Source organism: Hyperolius riggenbachi, chromosome 12, assembly GCF_040937935.1.
Source record: "Hyperolius riggenbachi isolate aHypRig1 chromosome 12, aHypRig1.pri, whole genome shotgun sequence".
NCBI classification, from domain to species: Eukaryota; Metazoa; Chordata; class Amphibia; order Anura; family Hyperoliidae; genus Hyperolius; species Hyperolius riggenbachi.
In genome coordinates this window covers 85444438-85471884 of record NC_090657.1, presented here as the reverse complement: position 1 = coordinate 85471884, position 27447 = coordinate 85444438, and the positions used below count along the sequence as shown (strand labels likewise).

The 27447-nt window shown below is 42.8% G+C and overlaps 1 protein-coding gene across 2 annotated transcripts in view; it reads left to right on the top strand.

Moving 5' to 3' along the window:
- The window catches only part of TRMT1L (tRNA methyltransferase 1 like), a 53346-nt gene extending 30284 nt beyond the window's left edge, over positions 1 to 23062 (top strand). For both annotated transcript variants that reach the window (XM_068262382.1, XM_068262383.1), the window contains exons 10-18: positions 2461 to 2540; positions 4595 to 4838; positions 6960 to 7172; positions 7255 to 7445; positions 11416 to 11494; positions 17276 to 17436; positions 20932 to 20985; positions 21117 to 21243; positions 22592 to 23062. In XM_068262382.1, the coding sequence (XP_068118483.1) occupies positions 2461 to 2540; positions 4595 to 4838; positions 6960 to 7172; positions 7255 to 7445; positions 11416 to 11494; positions 17276 to 17436; positions 20932 to 20985; positions 21117 to 21243; positions 22592 to 22811 (1369 nt within the window). In that variant the 3' untranslated portion in view covers positions 22812 to 23062. The remainder of the gene's footprint in view (positions 1 to 2460; positions 2541 to 4594; positions 4839 to 6959; positions 7173 to 7254; positions 7446 to 11415; positions 11495 to 17275; positions 17437 to 20931; positions 20986 to 21116; positions 21244 to 22591) is intronic.
- The last annotated feature ends 4385 nt before the right edge of the window (positions 23063 to 27447 follow it).

The window sequence follows — 27447 nt, the reverse complement described above, 5'->3', positions numbered from 1 at the left end:
AGCTTTAAAATAAATCATGAAACTGTGGATGAAAACCTCACATTTTATTTGCCAATTTATCCCGGTTATTGCAATGTTTAAATTATATCCCTAGTACAATGTATGGTGACAGTGTTTTATTTGGAAATAAAGGTGCATTTGTTTTCAGTTTTACATCCATCACTAATCACAAGCACATAATTTAATAATAATATACCTTCTTAAAGAGACACTGAAGCGAAAAAAAAATATGATATAGTGAATTGGTTGTGTACTATGAATAATTACTAGAAGATTAGCAGCAAAGAAAATATTCTCATATTTTTATTTTCAGGTATATAGTGTTTTTTCTAACATTGCATCATTCTATAATATGTGCAAATTACACAACACTCAGCATTCAAAATGATTCTTTCAGAGCAGTCTGTGAACTAATGACCTCTCCTCTGGCAGAGAAAAAGTAAATAGTTCAATAACAGTTGAGATAATAAAAGTCAGATAACAGCCCTCTCCACGACTTTGAAAGTCGTAGAACTTAATGGCTTGTTTGCATACAGATAACAACTGGAGTTTCTTAACTCTTCCTGTACTGGAAACAATGAGACTGATGTATCTGATGTTAATGTTTTATTTCTTAGCTGTACTACACATACAAATCATAATATCATAATTTTTTTTTCGCTTCAGTGTCTCTTTAACATGCATAATAAAAAAATGTATTCCCAATTGTATGTAGGTGTAATTTTACTATTTGACCACAAGATGTCATTGTGCATTACTTTGTATAAGCATACAATAAGTACGCTAAATAAGAAGTAATGCGTTAGTGTTACCACGGAAGTGATGCAGGCGACTCATTGTTGCCTGCAATCACGGGAGCCTGAGGGGACAAAGTTCCCATTTATGAATCTAACCAGTGACTTAGCCCGCTTTAAAAAAAAAGGCTAGGTCTGTCACTAATAACGCCGCGCGCAATCGCGCACGCCCGCCCCTTCTGGCCCCGTCCTCCTCCGGCTCTCCGCAGTGTCTCTGCGTCTGTCCCTGCACATGTGCAGTGCAAAAAAAAACACCGACACAGGGACGGACGCAGGGACATTAGGGTTTTATTATATAGGATTATCGGTGGCGGAAACAAGCGAGCTGGAGGCAGCGCTGCACGATTGGAGAATGATCACTGTTTGTGTTATAGCACACGGTGCTATAACAGTGATCACTCTCGGTGGACATGCACGGATTGGTTCAGGGGACTCCATTCCCTTGCCACCAATTACCCCCCACGACCAGACACCCCATCCCCCCTGACGCCAGGAGCATCGTGATTGCGGGTTTCCGCTCGCACGATCGCGCACACACACCTGGAAACACTGCAAATTTATTTCAGGATCCGTATCAGCTGTGATAAAGAAATGTTCTTCTTTAAAGGTTATTATGCTGTTTATCTTTTAGAGCAGACAGGAAGTTCTGAGTTCAGGTCTGTTTTAAGCCCATCACACATAGGCTAATACAGACAATCTTATAGATACTGCTCAATGGGAATACCAGCCATGGAGTCAGTTGTGTATCTAGGTAAGACAGCGCCCATGGCAAATACTGTGAAAAAAACCCACGTGTTTTCCTTCAGAAACACACTTGGTGTGCAGAAAATGTACGCAGAAAAAGGCGAGCTGAAAACTGAAAGACAAGTGTGATCCCTGCCTAAGCAATAGAGCCTGAACAAGCATGCAGATCAAATGTCTGACACATCTGACAAGATTAGCTGAATGCTTGTTTCAGGTGTGTGATTTAGACCCTAGTGACCGGAAAGATCAGCACGATTTCCATGCAACTGGTATTGTTTAAAAGGAAATAAATATGGCAGCAACCACTCTAATATGAATGAAAGCAATGAAACATTTGAAGCAACGATTATAACATAATAAAAGCCTTCCAACCTATTAAATATCAGTAGATATATACTGAGCTAGAAATATAATGCATCTTAACTATTGAAGGCACACTGTACAAGAGAAAAGTTGTTAAAACTGGCCACAGATATTTCAGCAGGGTAATGGTTAAAGTGCAGAGTGTCGTAAATAAAAGTAAGTAAACAGAACATTGAGATGAGAATGAATGGGAGATCCTATAACCTCCAGACCAAAAGCATCTGCTGCTATCTCAGGGGACTGAGACATGATTTGTGGTAGAGAGAGAGGGAAAAGTTCAGAGCTCACCTCTCAATAGCTTCTAATGTAGATCTATGACAAAGACTGAGATGGCCAGGCTGCTGGATGATTGTTACTCCCTTAGACTCAAGAATGCTGTCAGCAACAAACCTGTACATTAAATCCTTTGGCTTGTATTTAGGGGGAGTAAAACGATCATATCCGCATGGGTGTGGTTGCTTGTCATAACGTAATGGTTACGTAAGGTTACGTAATGGTTACATAAGGTAATGTTATTGCCTTTGTGTAAGGAATTGGCTCCTGTCTTATTTTATTGCAGACAGCTGATCTTTTGTGCACTGGCGGTTTTGACTGAAGAGCGGAAACCTTTGGAATGTCTGGATGCATTTAGTGCAACAGGTACACAATTTACTTCTGTAGTTTTTTATTATTATTATTATTATTATTATTATTATTATTGTTAATATGGCAGTGACATCTTCCTCAGTGCTTTCAAAAAGTGTATGTAGTCTTGTCAGTATCTGTCCCTCAGAGAAGCTCACAGTCTAATCCTACCATAGTCCCTTATTGTCTTATGTTCCCAATGTAGTCTAGGGCCACTTTAATATGATGGACCAATTAACCTATCTGTATGTTTTTGGGATGAGGGAGAGAACAGGAGTGCCCGAGGGAGACTTTATGTAAAAATGTACAACGATTTCTTCGTTATCCCCAAAAATGTACAGGGACTACAAAAAGAAATGGTTCATCCCATTTTGAATTACCATTTTTTACGGCTCTAAGAATTCAGTCACATTGACGTTAACCTTTTGCAATCCTATATCCACCATTGGCCTTTTACTCCTTCCACTAGATGGTGCTGTTGCCAGATAAAACCCAAGCAGCACCAGGTAAAAAACAAAATTTACGCAAGTGCACATGCAAGGGGGTAGAGCTACAGAGCATGAGCTGGCGTCAGCCCTCTCCCTAGAACAGGCTTTCTCAACCAGGGTTCCCTGAGTACTTTGTAGGGGTTCCTTGGGATTTTCCCCCATCGTGGGGTAAGTATAATAGAGCACATTATAATAGGAGTATCAGAATAATAATGAGCACATTAATAGAAAGCACTAGAATAAGAAGACAGTATAATGAGGGGCAGTGTAATAGGGGGTAGTGAAATAAACAGCCTCACCTACTTTTAAAGACTATGCCACCTGCAAAATACATGCAGGGGTTCCTTGAGATCCAAAAGTTATTTGCAGGATTCCTCCAGGGTAAAGAGGTTGAGAAAGGCTGTCCTAGAGAGAGGAGGTACAGAATCCCCATATCACTGCCACCACTTCAATTTTGTGATCACCCCTCTGTTAACCCCCTCCCCGGCCAGCACGACAGGGGAAAAAAATCAAGTGCTGGGGGGTGGGGGTATTAATGCAAAAGTAGAAAGGGTTTTAAAGAGAATCTGTACTCTAAAATTCTTACAATAAAAAGCATACCATTCTATTCATTATGTTCTCCTGGGCCCCTCTGTGCTGTTTCTTCCACTCCCTGCTGCAATCTTGGCTTGTAATTGCCAGTTTTAGGCAGTGTTTACAAACAAAAGACATGGCGTATGATAGGCTCAGAGGAGCTCAGTCTGTGACTCATACAGAGCCTGCAGGGGGTATGGAGAGGGTGTGTATAGCTTCTCCCTATCACAAGCAGAGTAGCACATTCTTGCCTGAGCCGACAAAGCTGAGAAAGAAAAGAAGATTAGATCATATAACAGAAATAATACAGCCACTGTGCAACTAGGAAAGGCTGTAGTAACACAGACCACATTAGAACAGGCATAGGAACTTATAGGATAGGAAGAAATAAGGCTGAAAATTTTGTTACAGAGCCTTTTTAAGGCATACCTGATCTCAGAACTTCCTCTCTCCTCTAAAAGATAAGCAACAGCATGATAAATTTTACAGAAAAACATTTACTGTTACAGCTTTTAGAGCACCTTCAGAGATGCTGCTGTGTAGTTACTTCCTGGGTTGCTGGGAGCATAGAAACGGTTAAACTCCTGTCTTTACATATGAGCTCTAGAATTGGCGGAGATCAAATTGCACTAGCTCGTTACTTTCTAAGAAGGGGGAATTAGATGGGCTGTTCTCTATAAACACACTGGGTGCATTTCTCTGTGTTCTCCTGTTCTGTGCAAGAGTTCAGGTCCGCTTTAAAGTATACTTTCATTTGGAAAGAAGAAAATGATCAGTGCTACGGAAAGGATGTGAAAATTGTGTATTTACTCTATAATGGCTTTCTCCTGTAATTCTACAGTAGATAATTCTTGGGTTCCTGTTACCAAATATCCTCATGTTATCAGAAGAACAGTCATTCCAGGCTTCCTTCCATTCTAGCTAGTAGTCAGACATTCATAGACGATATGTGGTTGGAGGTATTATGAGATGATTGCAGCCCTTGAGCCACTTTTTGTGCTCTTCTAGGCATCATGGGATTACAGTGGGCAAAGCACCTTGGGAATTCAGTGAAGGTCACACTTAATGACATAAGTGACAGTGCAACAGCTATTATTCGGGATAACTGCCACCTTAACCAGATGAAGGTGGTAATGAGGGGCGAGGAGAAGGAACTGCCCGAGAACCAAAATGTAGAAGATTTTGTGGCCACAGTGGAAGTCACGCAGATGGACGCTAACGTCTTGATGCACACACGGTGCTATGATTTCATGTAAGTTGTATTATGTTCTTCACATTTGTTGCTTTGAATGCCTATATCTGCCTATTTATCACAGAGGGAAAACTGGCCTGCAGGTGGGATTTTTTAAAAAATTTTTTTTTAGTTTAATGACCTTAAAACAACAATCTGCATGTGTTGCATATGTAACGATACTACATTTGAACTGTAGGTCTCGCATACTTCATATAGTATACACTACAGAAACTGGTCTGTGTGACACGTACTTCATACAGTATACACTACAGACACTGATCTGTGTGACTCGTACTTCATACAGTATACACTACAGACATTGATCTGTGTGACACATACTTCATACAGTATACACTACAGACATTGATCTGTGTGACACATACTTCATACAGTATACACTACAGACACTGATCTGTGTGACTCGTACTTCATACAGTATACACTACAGACACTGATCTGTGTGACTCGTACTTCATACAGTATACACTACAGACATTGATCTGTGTGACACATACTTCATACAGTATACACTACAGACATTGATCTGTGTGACACATACTTCATACAGAATACACTACAGACACTGATCTGTGTGACTCGTACTTCATACAGTATACACTACAGACACTGATCTGTGTGACTGGTACTTCATACAGTATACACTACAGACATTGATCTGTGTGACACATACTTCATACAGTATACACTACAGACATTGATCTGTGTGACACATACTTCATACAGTATACACTACAGACACTGATCTGTGTGACACGTACTTCATACAGTATACACTACAGACACTGATCTGTGTGACTCGTACTTCATACAGTATACACTACAGACATTGATCTGTGTGACACATACTTCATACAGTATACACTACAGACACTGATCTGTGTGACACATACTTCATACAGTATACACTACAGACACTGATCTGTGTGACACGTACTTCATACAGTATACACTACAGACACTGATCTGTGTGACACGTACTTCATACAGTATACACTACAGACACTGATCTGTGTGACACGTACTTTATACAGTATACACTACAGACACTGATCTGTGTGACACGTACTTTATACAGTATACACTACAGACACTGATCTGTGTGACACGTACTTTATACAGTATACACTACAGACACTGATCTGTGTGACACGTACTTTATACAGTATACACTACAGACACTGATCTGTGTGACACGTACTTCATACAGTATACACTACAGACACTGATCTGTGTGACACGTACTTTATACAGTATACACTACAGACACTGATCTGTGTGACACGTACTTTATACAGTATACTCTACGGACACTGCACTGTGCCACACGTACTTCATGCAGTATACACTATAGACACTGCACTGTGCAACACGTACTTCATACAGTATACACTACACACACAGCTGTGTGACATGTACTTCATATAGTATACACTACAGACACTGGTCTGTGTGACACGTACTTCATACAGTATACACTACAGACACTGATCTGTGTGACATGTACTTTATACAGTATACTCTACGGATACTGCACTGTGCCACACCTACTTCATGCAGTATACACTACAGACACTGCACTGTGCAACACGTACTTCATGCAGTATACACTACACACACAGCTCTGTGCAACACGTACTTCATACAGTATACACTACAGACACTGCTCTGTGCGATATGCACTTCATACAGTATACACTATGGACACTGCACTGTGCAACATGTACTTCATACAGTATACACTCACTGCTCTGTGCAACACGCATTTCATACAGTATACACTACGCACACTGCTCTGTGCGATCCGTACTTCATACAGTATACACAACGGACACTGCACTTAAACTGTGACCTATAAACCAACATGCTTGGGGCAGGTGAGGGAGGAGGCTTATGCAATACCTTCTCAGGCACTGGGTCATGAAGGCTGAAAGCTGTGTATACTGTAGGACTCTGTTAAAATCATGCTGCAAGTCTTGCACTCAGGCCAGATAGACACACGGACCATGCAACATACTGGTCTTTTAGAAAGCGCTTGTGCAAAAGGTGGCCTTCCTATAACCGGGTAAGGCTTCTGACAGGAGTACTTGGTGTTAATTTTTTTTCATTCTTCTGTACCAGACACCTGGATCCCTTTGGGACATCTGTGAACTATTTGGATGCAGCCTTTCGAAATCTGAAAAATTTGGGAATCCTGTCTGTGACTTCAACGGACACAGGATCTCTGTACGCCAAGACTGTGCATGTAGCGAAACGCCATTACGGCTGCAACATCATCAGGACAGAGTACTTCAAAGAGCTGGCGGCGCGGGTTGTGCTGGCTGCTGTTGCCAGGTAGCGGTATCTGTATGTACGTGTTGATGCTATGTTGTGTAGTTCTATAGACCGCATCATTATATGTCCTCTCTATCACCAGAGCGGCTGCTCGCTGCAATAAAGGCATAGAGGTCCTGCTGTCGGTGGCACTGGAGCATTTTGTTCTAGTGATTGTCCGAGTTCTGAGAGGTCCGACGCCAACTGATGACAGTATAAAGATGATCAATAACCTTATTCATTGTCACTGGTGTGAGGAAAGAGTCTTCCAGAAGGAAGGAAATATGCTTGAAGGTAAGTGAAACAAATTGTATAGTACATCATTATAGTACTCTGATATAGTAAACATTTGGGTATACCCATCTTTCCCTGAAAATAAGACAGTGTCTTATATTCATTTTTGTACCAAAAGATGTGTTAGGGCTTATTTTCAGGGGATGTCATATTTCTATGAACACACAAGTTCCTGTGCTGTGTGTCCTCCTGACTTCCCCACTGTGCCACCTTTTCCTCTACTGGATCCACCTCTTGTGTACCACTTTTTCCCCTTTGTACCTTTCGTTTCCCCTGGTGTCCCTCTCTGTACCTGTGTCCTCCTCCTATCCCCTGTCCTCCTGTGTCCTGTGTCTACTTGCCCACAAGACTATGGGCTCCAGTAATAATACAAGTTTCCATATTTTTCCCCCTTACTGCCGCTAGGGCTTACTTTCAGGGTAGGGCATATATTTTGAGTATGCTCAAAATTCCTACTAGGGCTTACTTTCAGGGGATGTCTTAATTTCAGGGAAAGAGGGTAGTAAACAATATGTCCAGGTCCCGGCCAAGCACCATTAAAAGTATATGGGAGTAATGCCTGGCATAGTAAACCCGGGTATAATAAAGCTTCTGTTATAGTGAACCTGTTTTTGGCCCCTTCAGCATTCTGTATCTGGCTATAGTAAAAGTGGGTGGGATCATATGTTATACGTCAGTCGGAGACCCATGAGCCGTGGTCGGAGGGCTGGCAGCCATTTGTAACCTGCTTACCATTTGCACACTACTCTGGGCCTGCATGTATTACCTCAAAAGCACCAGCCAATGAGACCTAGACTTTCTGTGTAAGCTGTTGCCTGATTACTGAAAGAATAGCCTGTCATCTGTGACTTGCTCGTGCATGGCTCCAACACTACACCATCATCCACGCTGTTGCCGGCATCCGAATTACCTAGTTCTTTGGGTAATTTGAGCTCTGGCTATCAACGCTTGAGTGGCTGGATAGTGTAATGGATAAAGGCACCGCCTTTGACATGGGAGACCAGGGTTCGAATCCTAGCTAGGGTCAGTACCTATTCAGTAAGGAGTTCAAGGCAAGACTCCCTAACACTGCAGGGTGGCCTCTTGAGCGTGTCCTTAGTGGCTGCAGCTCTTGAGCGCTTTGAGTCCAACAGGAGAAAAGCGCTATACAAATGTTCAAATTATTATTTACTTAGTCACTGAGCGCCGTTATAGCCGTAATCTGGTCCCCTCTGTGAACATTGTTGGTGTTTCACTCTGAATTCTGCATTTTTAACAAATTGTAATGCAGTTGTTGGAACTCCCTCACTGAGCAACACTACACCAGTGCTTTGCTGGTCTGCAAGTGCCGCTTATGTGAGTCTGCCGTAAGGAACACATTAATGTTCCAGTAGGTAAGTTAGAACTATGCTGTCACAAGCCCTCTAGTGGCCGGACCGCACAATGCCTTCCAATTGGTTTCAGCACACAGACCATGCAAGCTGTGGTCGCAATCGGTGCGCAGAAACCGCTGGGATTTTGGCAGCAGATCAACTAGAAGGGAGCTTGTGAGTTACGGTAATACAATTTACCCACTATTTCAGGGTATAACTGCCACCACTGCTACCGAAGGGTAGGAGTCCTAACTAAACTGAGACTAATACCTGCAGGTAAAATGGTTAAACACACTCTATTTCATCTAGCTATCAACAATAGTAGCGACTCTTCAGAAGCTAGAGTTCAGTTTGTGCGGCTGAATAGCTGGTGTAGCTGAACAAATAAAATTACTTTTTATAAAGTCGTTATTATAAATGCAATATAAATAATTAATATATACAGAAGATCATTAAAATCAACAATTATGGAGACAATCGTAGCGCAGTATGAAAAATAAAAAGGGAAGAAAATACGGATACTTCTGGGAAAACACGTGCAGTTCTTTGTTGCAGTTCAGGAGCCAAAGTTCAGACAAGATGGCCGCTACTCTTCCTCAAAGGAGCAGCAGGCTCCCATGCAGATGGAATTGGAGGAATGAAGGAGGATGCACTGGCAAACACTTTTGAATAATCCACAATTTTGGGTGGGGTCTCAGGTTCAGCCGAGGGGCTGGACAGGGTGCGGTTAACCTCCTGGGTGGGTTTCTAGTGCCCACCAAATATGACAGTTTTCATATCTCCGCTTACACTTCCTGCACACACATAATAGTCACAGATTCATATTCCTCAGGATATGCCAGTTCATATGACATCAAACTTGGGTGCTTTTGCATGCCCGCTTACGAAGTAGCAGAATACCTCGGGTTCTGGGTATGTCAGTGGCCTCAATTTAATATTAAAATATTCACCAGATCCGGACCAGCAGAATGAGATAACTTTCATACCTTTCATATGAACGGTATTCCTTAACCACTTTACCTCCCTTGCTACGCTTATCTACTCCCCACAAAACTTTACTTGAAGCTCAGGGGAGTAGATAGGCGTACTTGTGGTAAACAGTGTTCTGTATGCCCAATAAGCGATCTGATTATGTATATAGGGTATCATTTTAACTGTGACAAGTGAGAGAATAGATTTTGTGTTGTTTGACAACTGAGGGCTAAGTCATGTGATTTTTTTTTTTACCGGAAAACTGAATGAAAAGCAATAAAACTGTTATTTTCATGTACTCTATACCTCTAAATAAATACTTGTAAAAAAAAACAAAAGTGACAGCATTGAAAAGAGAATACATAGTTACCCTAGGGACTTAGCTTTTAAAATATGTATGCCATGAGAGTGTATTACTGTTAATGATGAAGATAAGGGCTTTTAATTACTGATAGAGTACAATGAGAAAACAAAAAACACAAACCAGAAACTAATATATTATCGCCATACATTGTACTAGGAACATTATTCAAATGTTGAGATAACCAGGACAAATTAGCAAATACAATGTGTGGGTTTTACCTATGGTAGCATTGTTTATTTGAAAACTATAGTGCATGGAAATGGAGAAATAGTGTATTTTTTTCTTTTTTTTTCTAATTTTTCCGTTTAAAATGCACAGATAATAGCATAATTACTAAAAGCAAATATCACCCTCACAAAGCATAATTTGTGGCAAAAAAAACAAGATATAGATCATTTACATCTGATGAGTAGCAATAAAGTTATTGGTGAATGGGAGGAGCGCTGAAATGTGAAAATTGCTCTGGTTTTTAAGCAAAAAACCCTGTGGTGCTGAAGTGGTTAAACCGGCTAAAAATAAACCTCCATGTATTTCTAAGCTGTCTACATGGCTGCGGGGAGTCTGAGCCCTTGCTGTGAGGGAAGCTCACTTTGCTGGGGCTCACCAAATGGTATAATTTCCAAATGGCAGGCTCACACTTAAGCAGCCCATACACTCAGCCGATTTTCTGGCCGACCGATCGATCCCGATCGATCGATCGATTGATCGATTGCAAATCGGTTGGCCAATCCGATGGTCGATTTCGATCGATTTCGATGGATTTCCATCGAACTTGCAGGGTGGAAAATTTAGGTCGATCTGAAGAGATTGCTTATCAGTTTGCATTGGCCTTAATGGAAATCTGATGGCAAAAAAATGCCATCAGATTGAATTTCAATAGATTTCAAACTGAAATCTGTTGGAATTCTATCCTGGTAAAAAATGTTCTAAAAACGCATCAGATAGATCATCAGATGCATTTCTTATCTATCTGCTGCCAATCTGACGAGTGTATGGGCACCTTTAGCTGTGATCTGCCTGTGACAGGAAATCCTTTGTTCCTTGCTAATTAAACAAAACCTTGGGACAGTCACAGACAAAAGGGCTGCATGAAAAGACTTCCTCTAGCAGCACTTGCATATATATCACCTGACCAAACTGACCACATGCTTCTCCATAAGTTCTCCTAGACATCACTGTGACTACCCCTAAAGTCTTTAGTTCATAGTATGTGTGAAATGTATGTTGTTTTTTATTAAATAAATTACATTTAAATAAATTGAACCTCCTTTTTATGTTTTAGAAAATCCATATAATCAGCTGCCTTGTGATTGCCATGAAAGTATGCCGGGTAGATCAGCAGTCCTGCTAGGACCAGTATGGTAAGTTTCATTGGCTGAATGTGCCTGTGGCATCAACCGATATAATTTTTAGTTAAAGCAAAACCCGCTGGAATGAAAAGCCACCATAGCACTTTAGCAGCTTGTAAAAATAACAGCAGTGGTATTATAAACAGCTACAGAAGTGAGGAATTATTGTTAATATGATGCATTAGCATGCTAAGATGTGTTAACCTTCCTGGTGATAATCCCGAGCTATGCTCAGGCTAGCCACTGGGAGCTCTATGCAGAGTACAGCGTGCAGCGGGTGCTTTTACTTCCCTTCCGTGGAATCCAGGTGTTGGTTGCCGTTCTTCCTGACCTCCGAGGCTCTAAATCACTCTGAGATCGCTGCCCCTGATCTCACTACAGAGTTACAGCGCCTCCTGGAGGACTGAGGTTAAATTGCAGCACTGGAGGCTAGGGAGGTGCGTGAACGCAGGGGCTGCTGCTAGCATTCTGGCAGCATGAGTTTTCAGGATTTTTGAGTCTGAAACCTTTTTAAAAAGGTCCTTGAAATCCGGAAATAATCATACCGCTGGGGGGAGGGGGGGGGGGGTATTTAAAGGACCATTACAACGAAAAAAGTAAGCCATTAAAATCAAATGACAGATTTTGGAGTAGTCCATCTCCTCATGGGGGCTTCTCTGGGATTTCTACTGTACAAGTGAGTAGGTAGGTAGGCTGGCTGGTATCTTACTATTTTGGCAGTTAGACGTAGCAATTGCCAATCAGGAAATGCTTTTGAAAACAAAGAAAACCCTGAGAATCCCCTTGAGATGGACTAGTCTAAAACCTGTCGGTTCTGTCAGATTTTAACTGCTTGCTTTGTTTTTTGCTCTAGTGGTCTTTTAAAGAAGTTAGCAACTGTCTTTGTCTTACATGCAAAAATTGCAGAAAATCGCATGTGGAATTCACATGGATAAGTGTGAACGCTTAATCTTTGTTCGGTGAAATCTAGTTGCTGTAGGTTACTACTCCTGGTAAACTGTATAGTCATTGTATTTTGCACTATAACTAGATAAAGCCATTATTTTAAAAGCTACTTAGAAACATTAGACTTCGATCACTCAAAGTGATTACTAATAGAGATTTTGGATGCTGGCCTATTGGCCTTATGTCCTCTATTGTCCTCTGAATCAGCCATGTTGGATTTTTTTTTTTCTGCAGTAGTGTACTTTCTGTGCCCTCTCATTTTGAATAAGTTTATGGTCTGTATAGACACTGAGTAACAGGGTGTACTGTGCATACTGGTGAAGGGGTGGTGCTGGAGCAACCCCATTACCAGTATGCACAGTATCTTAAAATAGGACTAAAATTTAAATTTGAGTACCGTACATACTCGCATAGAAGCTGACCTGCGTATAAGTTGAAGTACCCACTTTTCCTACAGAAACCAGGAAAAAGTGATTGACTTGCGTATAATCCCCCTCCAGAGTAGCCAGATGTGCCCCCAGTACTAGTCAGCCCCCATAGCCAGATGTGCCCCAAGGGTGATAAAGCTGTGTCTTAAGATGGCACGAAATGGTGTCCTAAATATGAGACAACGCGATTGTCACACAGCAAGAGTCCCTAATTATTGCCCCGCTTGCACGCCCCGCTCCTCAAGCCAGCTGGCAAGAGCAGCATCACTAGTGCACGATTCTTACGCTCCTTTGCCACTAACAAAACCTGCTCCACCATCCATTCTGCTCAACCTGCTCTGACCTGCATATAAGCCGAGGCGGAAACTTTTCAGCACGTTTTTTTTGTGCTGAAAAATTAGGCTTATACGCGACTATATACAGTATATTGCATTATTGGTTAGATCTCCATTCTGAAATACATTAAGCACTTTTACAAAATGAATCTATTCACCCAGATTCCTCAGAAGTCCATAAATATAATTATGCTGACTTAAAAGGCCAACATATTGTTCTTCGATAAATTGAGCTTATTATTCTTCCACGTCTTCTTATTATTATATTGGCTTGAAAGGGCAACATATTGTTCTTCAATTGTGTTTCAGCTTATTATTATTATTCTGCTTATTATGTTTGCTTGAAAGGTCAACATATTGTTCTTTGATTATTCCAGCTTATTATTATTCTTCCGCTTCTTCTTATTCACTGCCCCCCATTTTCTGTACACTACTCCTACAGTTACACTTCTTTGCCTCATAGCGGACTAGGCTGCTTGTGCCTTAATAAGCGATAAGCTATTATGACAGGGTAAGGACCACTATCACGAAAATCATAAAAATGTAAAGTACATGTAAACCTATACAAATAAGAAATATATTTCTCCTTTCTCCCAGAGTAAAATGTGCTATAAATTACTTTTCTCATATGTTGCTGTGACTTACAGTAGGTTGTAGAAATCTGACAACTTACAGCTTTTGGACCGGCTCATCTCCTCATGGGGTGTTCTCAGTGTTTTATCTTTTTTCAAAAGCACTTAGTGAATGGCAGTTGCTCCGTCCAGCTGCCAAAAATGTGTGCAAAGAGGCTAGCCAGCATGTTTGTATAAATCTTCTGCAAGGAATATCTTTGTAAAGAATAAAGGCCATGCTGAGAATCCCCCCATGAGGAGATAAGCTGGTCCAAAACCTTTCGGTGCTGTCTGAGTTGTACCCTCTACTGTAAGTGACAGCAACGTGGAAGAAAAGTGATTTATGGCTCGTTTTACTCTGGCTCCAGCGATGAGCCGCAGTAGCCCCCTCTTCTCCGGCCGGCATCTCTACTCCTAATCCTGCTAATGATGTCATCAAGCCGGGACCCGGAACTGAGCGTCATTGGGAGCGGAGATGCCGGCCAGAGCAGAGGGGGCGCCAGGGAGGTGAGTGGATCCTCTTCTTACACCCCCCCCCCCCCTGCCTCTGCCGTTGTCATCAGACTAGAACAGCCACAAGTGCGGCGTAGAATCTAATGCAGGCAGTCCGGAAAAGGTTAAATGTAACACTTTTGCATGCTAGTGGTCCTTTAAATACCAAATGTCCTGAACTTAGCACTATTACTCCCTGGATTACTGTGGTCAACATTTAGGAAAAGTGGGTGGAGCCACAGTATTAGACTTCTTTTCACATTTTGACTTCAATGTCAAACTTTCAAAGGCTGCCATTCTCACAGTTTTAAAGCCAGAGGACCCAAACTTGGCACAGACTGTGACTGGGGTTAAAATTAAGAAAACTGGATGGAGCTTAAAACTGGCAATTAAATTTCACCTATTGATATTCAATGTACCGGTAAATATTTAAATTGTTTAACACTGTTAATGCCAGGGTCTTCAAACTTGGCACTGTAGGTCAATGGGTGACTGGATGCAAATTTGGAAAAATGGAAGGAGCCAAAAACAGCCAATCAGATTTCTTTGATTTATGAGAACATTTGAACTGCTACAGTTCTCTCAGTTTTAACCCAGGTTCTCCAGACTTTATATACTTTCTATTCACCAGGGGGACTGGGCATGATCTCTCTAGGGTTTTCAAGCCAACATCATGTGGTTTATTCAGAAACTACACCATCTAGTTATAACTGAAATCTGTATAACAAACGCCTTGTATCTAAAGATTGTGTCACCTCCGGGTCTCCCATGGAGAAGCAGTTTCTTGAGGTGAAAGGCGCAGAAGAAACAGTAGACAATCCAACTAGTTCTGAAGGCTGCACCATGAAATGCATTTGATTTTCTCTCCACCAAGCTGCTGCTCCTGATTGCTGGGCTGCAAGGTTTAAGTAAAATAGGACAAGGATTGCTCAAATGGTGAAATACTTCTTTAACTACTAGTCTCACATCCACGGCTGCTGTGGCTACAGCAGCAGGGATTCAAGACTCCCATCCGTTCTGTTTGCGGGGCTGTGCGTGCGTTCATGTGGGCGGAAGACCGCAATCCCGATGATCCCGGAGATGGGGGGGGGGGGGGGGATTGGTGGCAGGGGATAGAAGTTCCCTGAGCCGATCCGTGCTTGTCAGGTGAGAATGAGCACTGTTTTTGTTCAAAAATCATTATCCGTTGCCTGTCTGTTGTTCAGATCCTATGCTTCTAATACTTTTAGCCATAGACCCTGAACAAACATGCAGATCTGGTGTTTCTGACTGGGTTAGCCACATGCTTATTTCAGGTGTGTGATTCAGACATTAGTACAGCCAAAGAGATCAGTGGGACTGCCAGGCAAACCGGTATTGGTTAAAAAGGAAATAATAAATGTCAGCCTCCATATCACTTTCAGCTGAAGTGTCATTTAACTACTTTCGGACCGAGCTAATTGAAATCTACGCCCCGTTTTGGTGGGCACCTGGCTGGAAGGGTTTAGATTTCAATTAGCCGCCGCTGCGCGCATCCGCCGTTTCCGTCGTTCCCCCGCCGATCGCGCCGCTCAATCCAATGTCTCTCGCCGCATCTCACTGGCTCTGCCTGTCTCTAAGATGGCAGAGCCCTTTGAGCGGGTCAGGAGCCGATTTAATTGGCTCCTGGCCCTGTCTTTCAATGTAAGCCGCTCCCATTGGCTTACATTGATAGGTAGGGTAAGGAGCCAATGAAAGCGGCTCCTGACCGGCTCACAGGAACTCTGCCTTCATAGAGACAGGAGAGTGGGTGGCCCAGGTTCCCAGTGTGCGGCGATTGCGGCTATTTGTCGGGTATCCGCCGTTGCTTGTACCCACGGTCTCTGGTCTGATACTTAAGTGGTTAACCTCCCTGGCGGTATTGATGTATATAAACGTCAATGCAAAATATGCAGTGGACAGTATTGACGTGCATAAATGTCAATTCTCTCCTGCATTGTATACTAGACCCTTGCGTGACACATTTTTGGCAAGTTACAGGAAAAAAAAAAGTTATGAAAATGAATTAGATCACTTCTTGCACAGAAATCCTGGGTTATTGAACACCAGGGAGGTTAAAGCCATAGATCCGGAATGAGTATGCAGATCTTTTGCTGTGACTGAAACCTGTCCACACTGACAGCATATTTGTTTCTGGTGTGCAGTTCAGACACCGCTAAGGAGATGAAGAAGCTTTACATTCAGTATAATGTACAAGGCTTTTCTTGTGACTTCAGCATTGATTCAAACGGTCGTACAACTTGTGCACTCACAGTTAAAGGGAATCTGAAGTGAAAATAAACGTATGAGATAATGAATTTTATGTCTAGTACAGCTAAGAAATAGAACATTAGTAGCAAAGAAAAGAGATATAAGAAGAGTTAGGAAAAGAGCTCCTCTGAGCTCTCCAACCCAACTTGGGTCAGCAAAAGTGGGGAAAAAAAGGCACTGCGTCTTATAGTCCAAATGCAGGAAGTTCCTGACTTGTGAACGTCTGCCAATATGAACCTCTAAACCACTGCAATGTCGGAGACTCCCTGTACTGTGCCCATGCAGAGGAGGAGGACACAGGGGGACACAAAGGTCCTAAGGGGAGGACACATGGGGACGCAGGAGGACACAAGGGGGGCAGAGGAGGACACAGGGATACACAAGAGGTACAAAGGGGGCATAATCCACAAGATACCCCTGCACCATGGCTGCACCAGGTTTAGTATATACATTTTTTTCCCCTGGTTTTTGTCCTCTAAACCTGGGTGCGTCTTATGGTCAGGAGCGTCTTATAGTCCGAAAAATACGGTATGAGTGAATGATTCAGTGTTATAAAAAAATAAGTCAACTGAAAATAAAAATGACTCTTTACTTTGCTACTGTTTATTCGAACTACACATATTATCATAAGTTTTGTTTTCGCTTCAGTTTCCACTGTATGGTGACACTTTCTCTCGCAGAATATTTGTAAGCAGTTGTTCTTGTGGTTGTCAGGTCTGGCTCCCTGTTCAGTTCGGGTTTCCTCAGGAGAATGCATTCTGAAGCAGTGTCACGAGACATTGGGGAAATCCAGGCACTGCTGAAGACACTAATATGTGAATGTGAATGCACAACTCTCAAACAGTTCTCTGCTCAGCCCAGCCAATACAGCCAAGGTGAGTTGTTTTCCAGTCACGGAAATGCCTTGTTATGGAGCACCTCTGGGGAGAAAAAAAACCCCAAAAGACCTCTGTTAAAAGCGCTGCATAGTAGAGCATTGTCTTCTTAAAGGACATCCGAGGTGACGTGACCTGATGAGATAGATATGTCTATGTACAGTGCCAGACACACAAATAACTATGCTGTGCTCATTTTTTTCCTTCTTTGCCTGAAAATTTAAATATCAGGTATGGAAGTGTCCGTTTCTGTCCAGGACAGATTATAGCATAACCCTCACTAAGGAATTACAGCCATAAAAACAAATTTCTGTCAGAAAATGGCTTCTGAGAGCAGGAAGGAGATAAAAAAGGGTCAATCATTCATACATTTTAGCTCTGGCATACTTCGATGAATGTGTCATTGAGCAGAGACAATGGAGCTGTAAAAACTTAAAAATTAGATTTGATCATAAAATAAAACGAAGATATTTAAAAAAGGCATTTTAGGAGTAAGAGGATAGATACACTTGTTCATCCTCATCAGTTTATTTTCACCTCAGGTGTCCAAAAAGCCAACTCAAGGCAAACCTAATTAAAAAATAAAGTGATACTTTATGAAGAGGGAATTCTCTGGATCCTCCGGAGGTTTCCTGTGTCCTTCTTCAGACCACCACCACCACCGCTGCCTGAGACCTTTTTGAAGTTAGCTCCCCATTTTAGAAGTGTTTGCTCCCCATTGTGCACAAGCACTAATACGCTCATAGACCAGAGACTCTGGCTTACTGCCCATGCACACTCGTACACAGTGGGGAGTGCGGCTACGATAACATAGGGCAAGTTCTTGTCAGAAATGTTTCATGTGTCCTGCCCATGCACAGCAACTGTTGTCTCCAGGAGGATCCAGAGGTTTCTCTCGTCGTAGGTAGGTATCCCAGGTTTTTTTCCATTAGTTTTGCCTTGGGTAAACTTTAACACAGGAGGTAATGGCAGGTCATACCTTCCAGTATGCAGTTAAAAATAATCCTTCCAGCATAGTGGGTGGAGCCATGCAAATCCTTTACATTCTTGCAGGCACTGAAACATCTGTATAAAAGGGCAAAGTAATCTATGAAATGTAAGGCATCCTGTAAACCAGCAGTTTTGGATTCTTCATGAATTACCTGCATGACTCCTCCCACTGTCCGGAAGTGACGCATCATAGTTTTGTGTTAGATGTAATGACCTATAATTGTCTAGTGCCAGTAAGGTAGTGCTACATTTTCCTGTGATGTAGGAGTCCCTCTGACCACCACCCCTAGTCTTCAATTTTGTTCGCTAAGGCTGGTTTCACAGTGGGACGTCACAGGCACACGTTAGAGCAGCCTGTAACGCAGCCCACCGCACAGTAATGAAAAATCAATGGGGCTGTTCACAGTGCCCACGTTGCGTTACAGTGTAACGCTGCGTCACAAGACAACGTACTGCATGCAGTACTTTAGACGCGGCTGAGCCGCGTTAGACTGCTTGCACATGCTCAGTAATCTTGTGGAGGAGCAGAGAGCGGCCAGGCACATGCAGAGGCGGGACAAGGTCCTCCAGCACCCAAGGCTGAGACTCTAAAGTGCGCCCCTCCATCCCTGCCACCCCAGCCGTCACACACTGATTGCTATTAGACTAAGAGGTTCTACAGGGCCCACAACCTCCCCACCACCTTAATATCTAGTTATCTGGCTTGCAGCCACTGCTATGTATCCCCTTTTCTTATTTATTTATGCTTCAAACACAATTAGGAATGACAGCTGAATGAATTATGCGCCCCCTCCTACACTGCGCCCTGAGGCTGGAGCCTCTCCAGCCTATGCCTCGGCCCGGCCCTGGGCACATGGCTAATTAATATGCACTGCACGTTGTGACGTGCAGTGTTTACTTCCTGGAGCGGCCGCTCTGTGCGGCGATTGGCCGGCGGGACCACGTGATGCCGCATGCGCACAAGAGTGCGCATCACGGCATCACTGACGCCAGAGTGAGCTGCACAACGCGGCTCACTCTGACGTCCAGATCCAGCACCACCAGGCGTTGAGTTAGGGGGACGTTATGCGACCTTAACGCCCCCTCTAACGCAACGTCCTGGTGTGAAATTAGCCTAAATCTGAAATATCAGAAATAAAATTGGGAAATTTGATCGGGAGTGATGGATATTTTCATGAAATTGAATGGTGTCTCATAGATTGGCAATTACTTAACCACTTCAGCCTTCGGTGTTTCACCTTATGCATCTGAGCAATTTTCACCTCCCACTCATTAGTCAATAACGTTCACTGCTTATCACATTGAAATGATCTATATCTTGTTTTTTACGTCACCAATTAGGCTTTCTTTGGGTGGTACATTTTGTAATTTTTTTATTTTTTGGGGGGTATTTTGTGGAGCGTGGGAGGTAAACCGTTAATTTTAAATGTAATTTGTGTTTTAATAAAAAAAATAAATTATGTAGAGGTTTTACTTTTTAGCCACAAGATGGCCTCAGTCATTTTTTCTGTCCTGTAAGCAAGCGATCACGCCTACAGGAAGTGAAGGGAGGATGTAAAACTTTTTTTTTTTTCTCTTTAGAAAGATCGCGGCTTCTCATAGAAGCCATCGGTCTTTGTAACAGGGACTTAAATCAATGAATGGGAACGGTGTTCAGGGTCCATGGCTAAAAGTATTCGAGGCAGAGGATTAGCAGGACAGCCATACCACTGGTATTGCTTAGAGAGAACCCGAGGAGGGGTTCTGACAATGCTATCCGCATACAGAGGCTGGGTCTGCCTATACAGCCCAGCCTCTGTTGCTATCCAGATCCACCTTAAGTTCCCCCTGCGCTCTATCCCCCATAAATCACAGCCGCGCTGTGCGGGCTGTGTTTACCTATCTACTTTCAGTCTCGGCGCCCCCCCCCCCCGCCTCCTGCATAGCTCTGGTCCCCGCCCGCATCCCTTCCCTCCAATCAGCGGGGAGGGAAGGGACGCGGGCGGGGACCGGAGCTATGCAGGAGGCGGGGGGAGCGCCGAGACTGACAGTACAGAGACAAACACAGCCCGCTGCGACTGTGATATATGGGGGTTAGCAGAGTGCAGGGGGGGATCTGGATAGCAACAGAGGTTGAGCAGTATAGGCAGACCCAGCCTCTGTATGCGGATAGCATTGTCAGAACTCCACCTCGGGTTTTCTTTTTAAAAGGAAATAAATATGGCAGCCTCCATTTCCCTCTAGCTTCAGTTGTCCTTTAATAATGACAAGTATCCTGTGCAGCCACTGGATTCTGTAGGATGTGGGGCACATTTTTGTTTTGTAATTTTATGTTCCAGAAGATTCCACTTATAGAAAAACTACAGCTGGAATGTGAGTGGAGGCTGTGATTGGCACATTTCTTCTTTCAGTACTTGAGACTTGTACATCAGACAGATAACTTGTGGCAGATTTTTCATTCCTGTCTAGTGTTTCCTCGGATTATCTGTGTGGAGAATGTGATCGGTTACATTTTCTCTCTTGCAGAAGAAAGTGGTATTTTTATAAAAATTCCAGGGACAGACGTGCTGTCAGACCCAGGTAAAATACCAGTACATTTTTCTATAAATCATCCTGTATCAATGTTTCCTTAATTGTCTGTCTGCCTGTCACACATTTGAGCTGTGATTGGAGATGTGAGTTTCCACCCTAAAAGTCTTGTTGCTTCTCAGGCAAAAGAAAAAGGCAAGACATAAACACACAGGTGACCAAGCGTCTGAAGGCCGATTCTCGAGCAGAGCATCCTCCATTTTATTACAGCATTCACAGGCATACAATCGGAGGATTAAACATACCAAAGTAAGTTTTAAAACTTTGTGGAGTAGACAGTTGTTTTTTTTTATTGTTTTGTTTTTAAAACCTTTACACTGGCAAGCATGAAGTGAAATTCATTTCTTGTGGAACATTTGCAGTAAATAAGTACCATTACTGCACAAATGTTTGTCAATGTAATGTCATAAAAATTACCTTTCCATATCCGTGACCAGAGAAGCTGGCCATGAGCTTTAAAGAGAAACTCTGACCAAGAATTGAACTTTATCCCAATCAGTAGCTGATACCCCTCTCCCCTCCCCCCCCCCTTTACATGAGAAATCTATTCCTTTTCACAAACAGACCATCAGGGGGTGCTGTATGGCTGATATTGTGGTGAAACTCCTCCCACAAAAAAAAATTCTGAGTACGTACTCTTGGCAGTTTCTTGTCTGTGAACCTTGCTGCATTGTGGGAAATGGCTGTTTCCAACTGCCAAAAAAAGCATGCAGCAGCTACATCACCTGCCAACAGTAAAAAATGTCACCATGTAATGTCAGAATGTAAGTCAGGGATTTAAAAGATTTTACAATGAGCAAACACTGACTAAATCATTTATACATAATTATTGTAAAAATGAAGCACTTTTTTTTATTACATTATTTTCACTGGAGTTCCTCTTCAAGTTGCATTTTCTTTCTAGTCTTGAATCTGAGTGAGGGTCCGTTTCCACTAGCCACCCCGCGCGGCTGCACTTCCGGGTCTGCGGGTACACAGACGAATCCCAGAAGCCACGCTATGCACGGCTATGGGATTCGCTGCCTCCCACGCAAAAACTGAGGGTAATGCTGGCCGAATTGCTAGGGCAAGCGATTTGGCCGCCGGGGCAATTATTTCCTATGGCAGAGTTTCCCCGACCGATTTGCATGCGGGGAAACTCTGCGGATTCGGTCCGGTTTCCGCGCTAGTGGAAATGGGCCCTAAAGCTTTTGGCTAGTCCAGAGGCTTCCCATCTTCCATCGGCTGAAAATCGATCGATTATCTTATTCGATAGAAACGATTTCTGATTGATCGATGGCTGAAATCGACCAGTGTATGGGCCCCTTTACTCCGGGCACATCCCAAAAACATACAGATGTTAATTGGCTTCCCCCTAAATTGGCCTTAAACTACGATACATGTATAGACAAATGACTATGGTAGGTATTAGATTGGGAACCCCTCTGAGAGACATGTCTGCGCTATATAAATACTAAATAATGATATTAGAAGCCTCAAGACTGTCCACTGGCTTCCCTTTGCTTGGGCAGCTTTTTTTTTTTTTTTTTTTTTTTATAATACAGGTTTGCTTTAAGGTTAAACCTAGATGCTTACTAATTAGTTTTTTCTTCGTTAGATTGAATAAAATCTTGCAGTATCTCTCAGAAGCTGGATTCCAGGTGAGCCGGACCCATTTTGACCCTACAGGCATCCGTACTAGTGCTCCCTTAGCCACGCTGAAAGCAATTCTTGAGAAGAACAGCTCTACCTCACAGTCCAGCAGCTACAAAGAAACCCCGGAGGTTCCCCAAGACCCTCAGCCTGCAGAGGCCACCTCTATGGCAGAGGAGAATTAACAACTACAATACCGGTATGCTGTGAATGAAGAACAGTAAGGTTATACGCATAGACTTGTGTTTATACACTTAAGTGACTTTCATATGGACCGTTATGCTTTACTGCTGGTTCCAGTTTTTACCAGTCTGCTCACCAGCACGATAGAAGAAAATAGCGGCTGTGTACAGATAAAAATGTACCTTTTTTTCACTTTGTTGTGCGCAGTTGGAAGGATTACCATCAATAAAAATGTGTTTTAACTAATGAATAAGCAGCCTGGGGCAGCATCTGTATTGAGTATCAGCAGTTCTCAGTCTGTCAGCTCTCCCCAAGATGCTTCTCTGAGGTAAATTGCACCTATTACCCCTCAGTTACGGTAGGCTGCCTATTCCTGGGGCTGGACCTCTCTCCCTCGGAAGCATAGAAGTCCAGGTTTTCAATGTGTGGTACGCGTACCCCAGGGAGTACTTCTGATGGTTCCAGAAGGTACTCTGGCTTGATATACTTAATGAAGAGTAACAAATTTAGAGTTTTAGAAAATAAGTCTTATTTAAACAACCCCAAATTAGTATTTTAGCTAATTAAAAGCAATAGTAAATGCTTGGAAATTGTTTCGAACCAATTATCATGTTCTATGATTTCAATATATATTTGTCAAGGGGTACTTGTGATAATGTTTACTATGCTAGGGCGTACTTAGTGAGTACAGGGTTTAAAAAGGGGTCCATACCAATAAAATGTTGAGAAACACTGCTCTAAACTCTGCCTTTCCTTAGAGGCCGCACCCTGCATCACCTTTATGCTGATTCAAAACTGATAAATGTACACTATGCTGAAATAACTGGGATTATAGTGGTATCCAAAACCCATTACTTGTACCTTCATATGCCGTGTAAGTGACGCCCGGCCCCAATGTGGAGTTTTTACAGGTTTTCTGCGATGCCTTGACTTCTGCTGCAGTACAGAGATGACTTTTTCTTGGCGCTAGTCAAGTGTCTCTGGTTAGTCATGAGTCACATGATGGTGAGGAAGCAGCAGCACAGGTGGTCGGATTCAGCTTCATCACTAGCTGCTTCTAAGCTTGTCCCTACCTTAATTAAAAAAAAAAATCTGGCCCTGCCTACTTGTCACTGAACCACATTAAAACTAATAGTAAAAAAAAATTCAAATTTGTTTGCACCCTGAAGGAACCCATACATCTAGCAATAGGCAGATTCAACCAAGAGACAGATCTTTGGCTGAAGAGAGATCAGTTGGCTGCCCATACACTGCAGGCTGATTTCAGCATAGGCCGCAACCACCGCTGCCCCCTAGTGTACCCCCTGTGTGGGCGCTGATTCATTACCTTTTTCTATGATGCTCAACAGTCTTTTGCTTCCTCCTCTCCCATTTGTGCCTCACACGCCACCGACGTTTAGCATGTGGAGCGCAAATAGAAGAGGAAGAAGCAGAAGAGTGATGGGCAGTACGCAGTGGGCGACATAGGACAGGTAATGTTTAAGTGCACAGACTGGGGGCATTTATACTCAAGGGGGAACAGCGAAGGGGGTTTTATTGTTCATCCCGATATCTCTCACCCTTAGACGTGCACCCAGACGACCACAATGGTCCGACGTCTTGCAGCTAGTCTGATCAATACAGGCGACCAGTTTCAGCCCTAACTTTGTTGAATCAGAGGTTGTACCCCTCCTATTTTAGCTAGTCTGCAGTTCGGGTTAACCAGATCCCCATAGCGGCACAAATCCCCATTTACAGCCCCTGTCCAGTCTTAATTTTATTTAACAACTTCTATAAGTTTAAAGTGGATCTGAGCTCTGGGAGTCTCCAAGAACTTGGTTGACTTCAGCTTTATACTTCTGCAGCTTTCTGATGAGTCCCAAAGGCATTTTCCAACATTCAAGTTGGATAACCTCACTGGAGGGCAGTGGTGGAATGAGAGGACTGGAAAGGCTTTATGGCAGAGCGGCAACATACTGTGACCCCTGCATGTGGCAGCTATAGCCTGCGGGCCGCATGGAATTATCAACCGTAGAGTGCATTGGGTGCCACCAGAAAAGGATAGGTGAGCCACATTTGCTCCCGGCCCGGACTTTGGACATGCCTGCTCTATGGGATCTAGAGCCTTCCCTTTTCTTAGGCAAGTCTTCCCCTCCTCCCACAAACACACCACTCACGTATTTCATGTCTGATTTTTAATAAATCATTTTAGCATAACCAGTTGAATTTGTACATCACATTGTGAAGTTTAAAGTGCTTATTCTAAATCATAAACATACATCTACTCTACATAAGAACTTATTCTAAACAGCCATGCAGTCCAAAACAAAGCAAACAAGAGTTGTAATGTTCAAAGGAAAGCCATTCTGAAATGAGGACTTCCCAGCAGTTCACATAAATGCTTCTGATTGGAAGTGTTGTGACAGCGAAAGACATTCTTATATCAAGATCACTCAGGCAGTCATTGGAGGCAACTTAAAGCGAACCGGAGGTGAAAGTGATATGGAGGCTGCCATATTTATTTCCTTTTAAGCAATACCAGTTGCCTGGCAGCCCTGCTGACCCTCTGCCTCTAATACTTTCAGCCATAGACCCTGAACAAGCATGCAGCAGATCAGGTGTTTCTGACATCATTGTCAGATTTGACAAGATTAGCTGCATGCTTGTTTCTGGTGTGATTCAGACACTACTGAAGCCAAATAGATCAGCAGGGCTGCCAGGCAACTGGTATTGTTTAAAAAGGAAATACATATGGCAGCCTCCATATCCCTCTCACCTCGGGCTCACTTTAAGCATATGTTTTGAATGAGGCCACTGTGAGCCTAAAGTTCTCCTGGGCATCATTACACACTGTAAGTAAAGCCGAAAACCTATAGCCTAAACTTGCTGAGAATTTTTTTTTTTTACCATATTAGGTGGCAAAAGACTATATGCAACCTTTGCCTGGGTTATATCAGACAATGGCGAAGGATGCTGAAAGGTTAGTGGATCAGCTAGCGTGAAGATGCTGTCACACGCACAGACCTGCTGTGAGAACTTTTTACTTAAACAGCTGAAAAGTTAATTAGTTCATGAAAAATATTCCAATTTTATGCTGCTCAACCAACCATCCAAGGTACATAAAATGTGCACAGTAGTTGCATCAAATATCAGCATTTCATTAACCAATCGTAGTAATGATGTCAGACAGGATCTGGTCTTTGTTCTCCAAGGTTGGGGACAATAAAGAAATTATGGTATGTGATCTAGCAAACCTTGCCTGGATCTCTAAATTACTGCTGTTTAATGGCAAAACATTAGCATTTTTTTTTTGGGCTCATAATTAGAATTGATAAAAGGTTAGTGAAGTAACAGTCATGTGAGCAATGGTTGTAATGCTGGGAATACACAATTAGTTTTTCCATTCAATTCTATGAGAATCGATCAGAAACCGTTCCAAATCAGAACGAACCTGGCGGAAATTATCTGTCCAGCCATCTATCTGTGGAAAAAACTCATGATTTATTCCCAGCATAATGCTGGGAATACACGGTTCGTTTTTGCCTTCGTTTAAACCTTCGTTTCGATTGTGCCTTTTGTCCTTTTCGATCCCGAAATAATCAGTCATACGGTTAATATCACCACCCACGGGTTCGTTTTTTTTTCCGATTCTGATGGTTTCGTTTTTCCAATGATCGAAGGCTGCAAAGAAACGAAACGAAAATCCCTTTTTACAGGGACGGACTAGCATAAACGAATATATAATCGATCTGAACAGCCATCAAGCCTACCAATGGCTCGATTAGATGGATAAAGAGAGATAATATCAAACATGTTCGATCACTAGTCGTTCGTTTTTGGGGTCTATTAATCGAAACTATAATGAGATTATGACTATTTTCACATACGTTTTCAACACTCGATTCGTTTACCGAACGAATCGAAGGTTTAAACGAAGGCAAAAACGAACCGTGTATTCCCAGCATAAGAGAGACACGTTTTGCTGGATTGGTTACAGAAAGTTCCCAGGTGTAATTTCGGTACTTATCCGTTAGCCGGGCGCATCCGGCAGGTGGCGCTAATTACTATTCCCCCTCCAGGCCGACATGGATAGTAGGGAAAGATGTAACTCTGGTGGAGTTTTGTCGCCACCTGCCGGATGCGCCCGGCTAACGGATAAGTACCGTAATTTCTGCATGTGACCAGTTTAGGTCTGGCATGCATAAAATAAAAAAAAATGTGGTACCTAATAGAAAAACTAAGCCAGGCTTGCTGTAGCCCTTAAAGGAAACCAGAGCTGTAGGTTTTTTTTTGTTTTTTTTTTATACATGCCTACCTTCCTCCAGCCCCATAAGCTCGGATCGCTCACATACCACCATCGTCCGCTGTCTGCAGCTACACAAAGAGCACACTTCAGTCAGTCGGGGCCGGTCTGACGTAAGGGAAGTGTGCTCTTTCTATAGCTGCAGACAGTGGAGGACAAGGGGGATGGGGCTGGAGGAAGTCACAGGTATGTATAATTTTTTTTTTTTTTTCTTTTCTTCAGCTCCGGTATACTTGTTTTCCAGCTCAGAAGAGCCTCTGTGTATCAGACCTACGGTACTATGTACACTTCAAACATCCATTTAAGCAGTTACTAAATGCTCAGTTCCTAACTGGACATTCGAGGGGGAAGAGCCG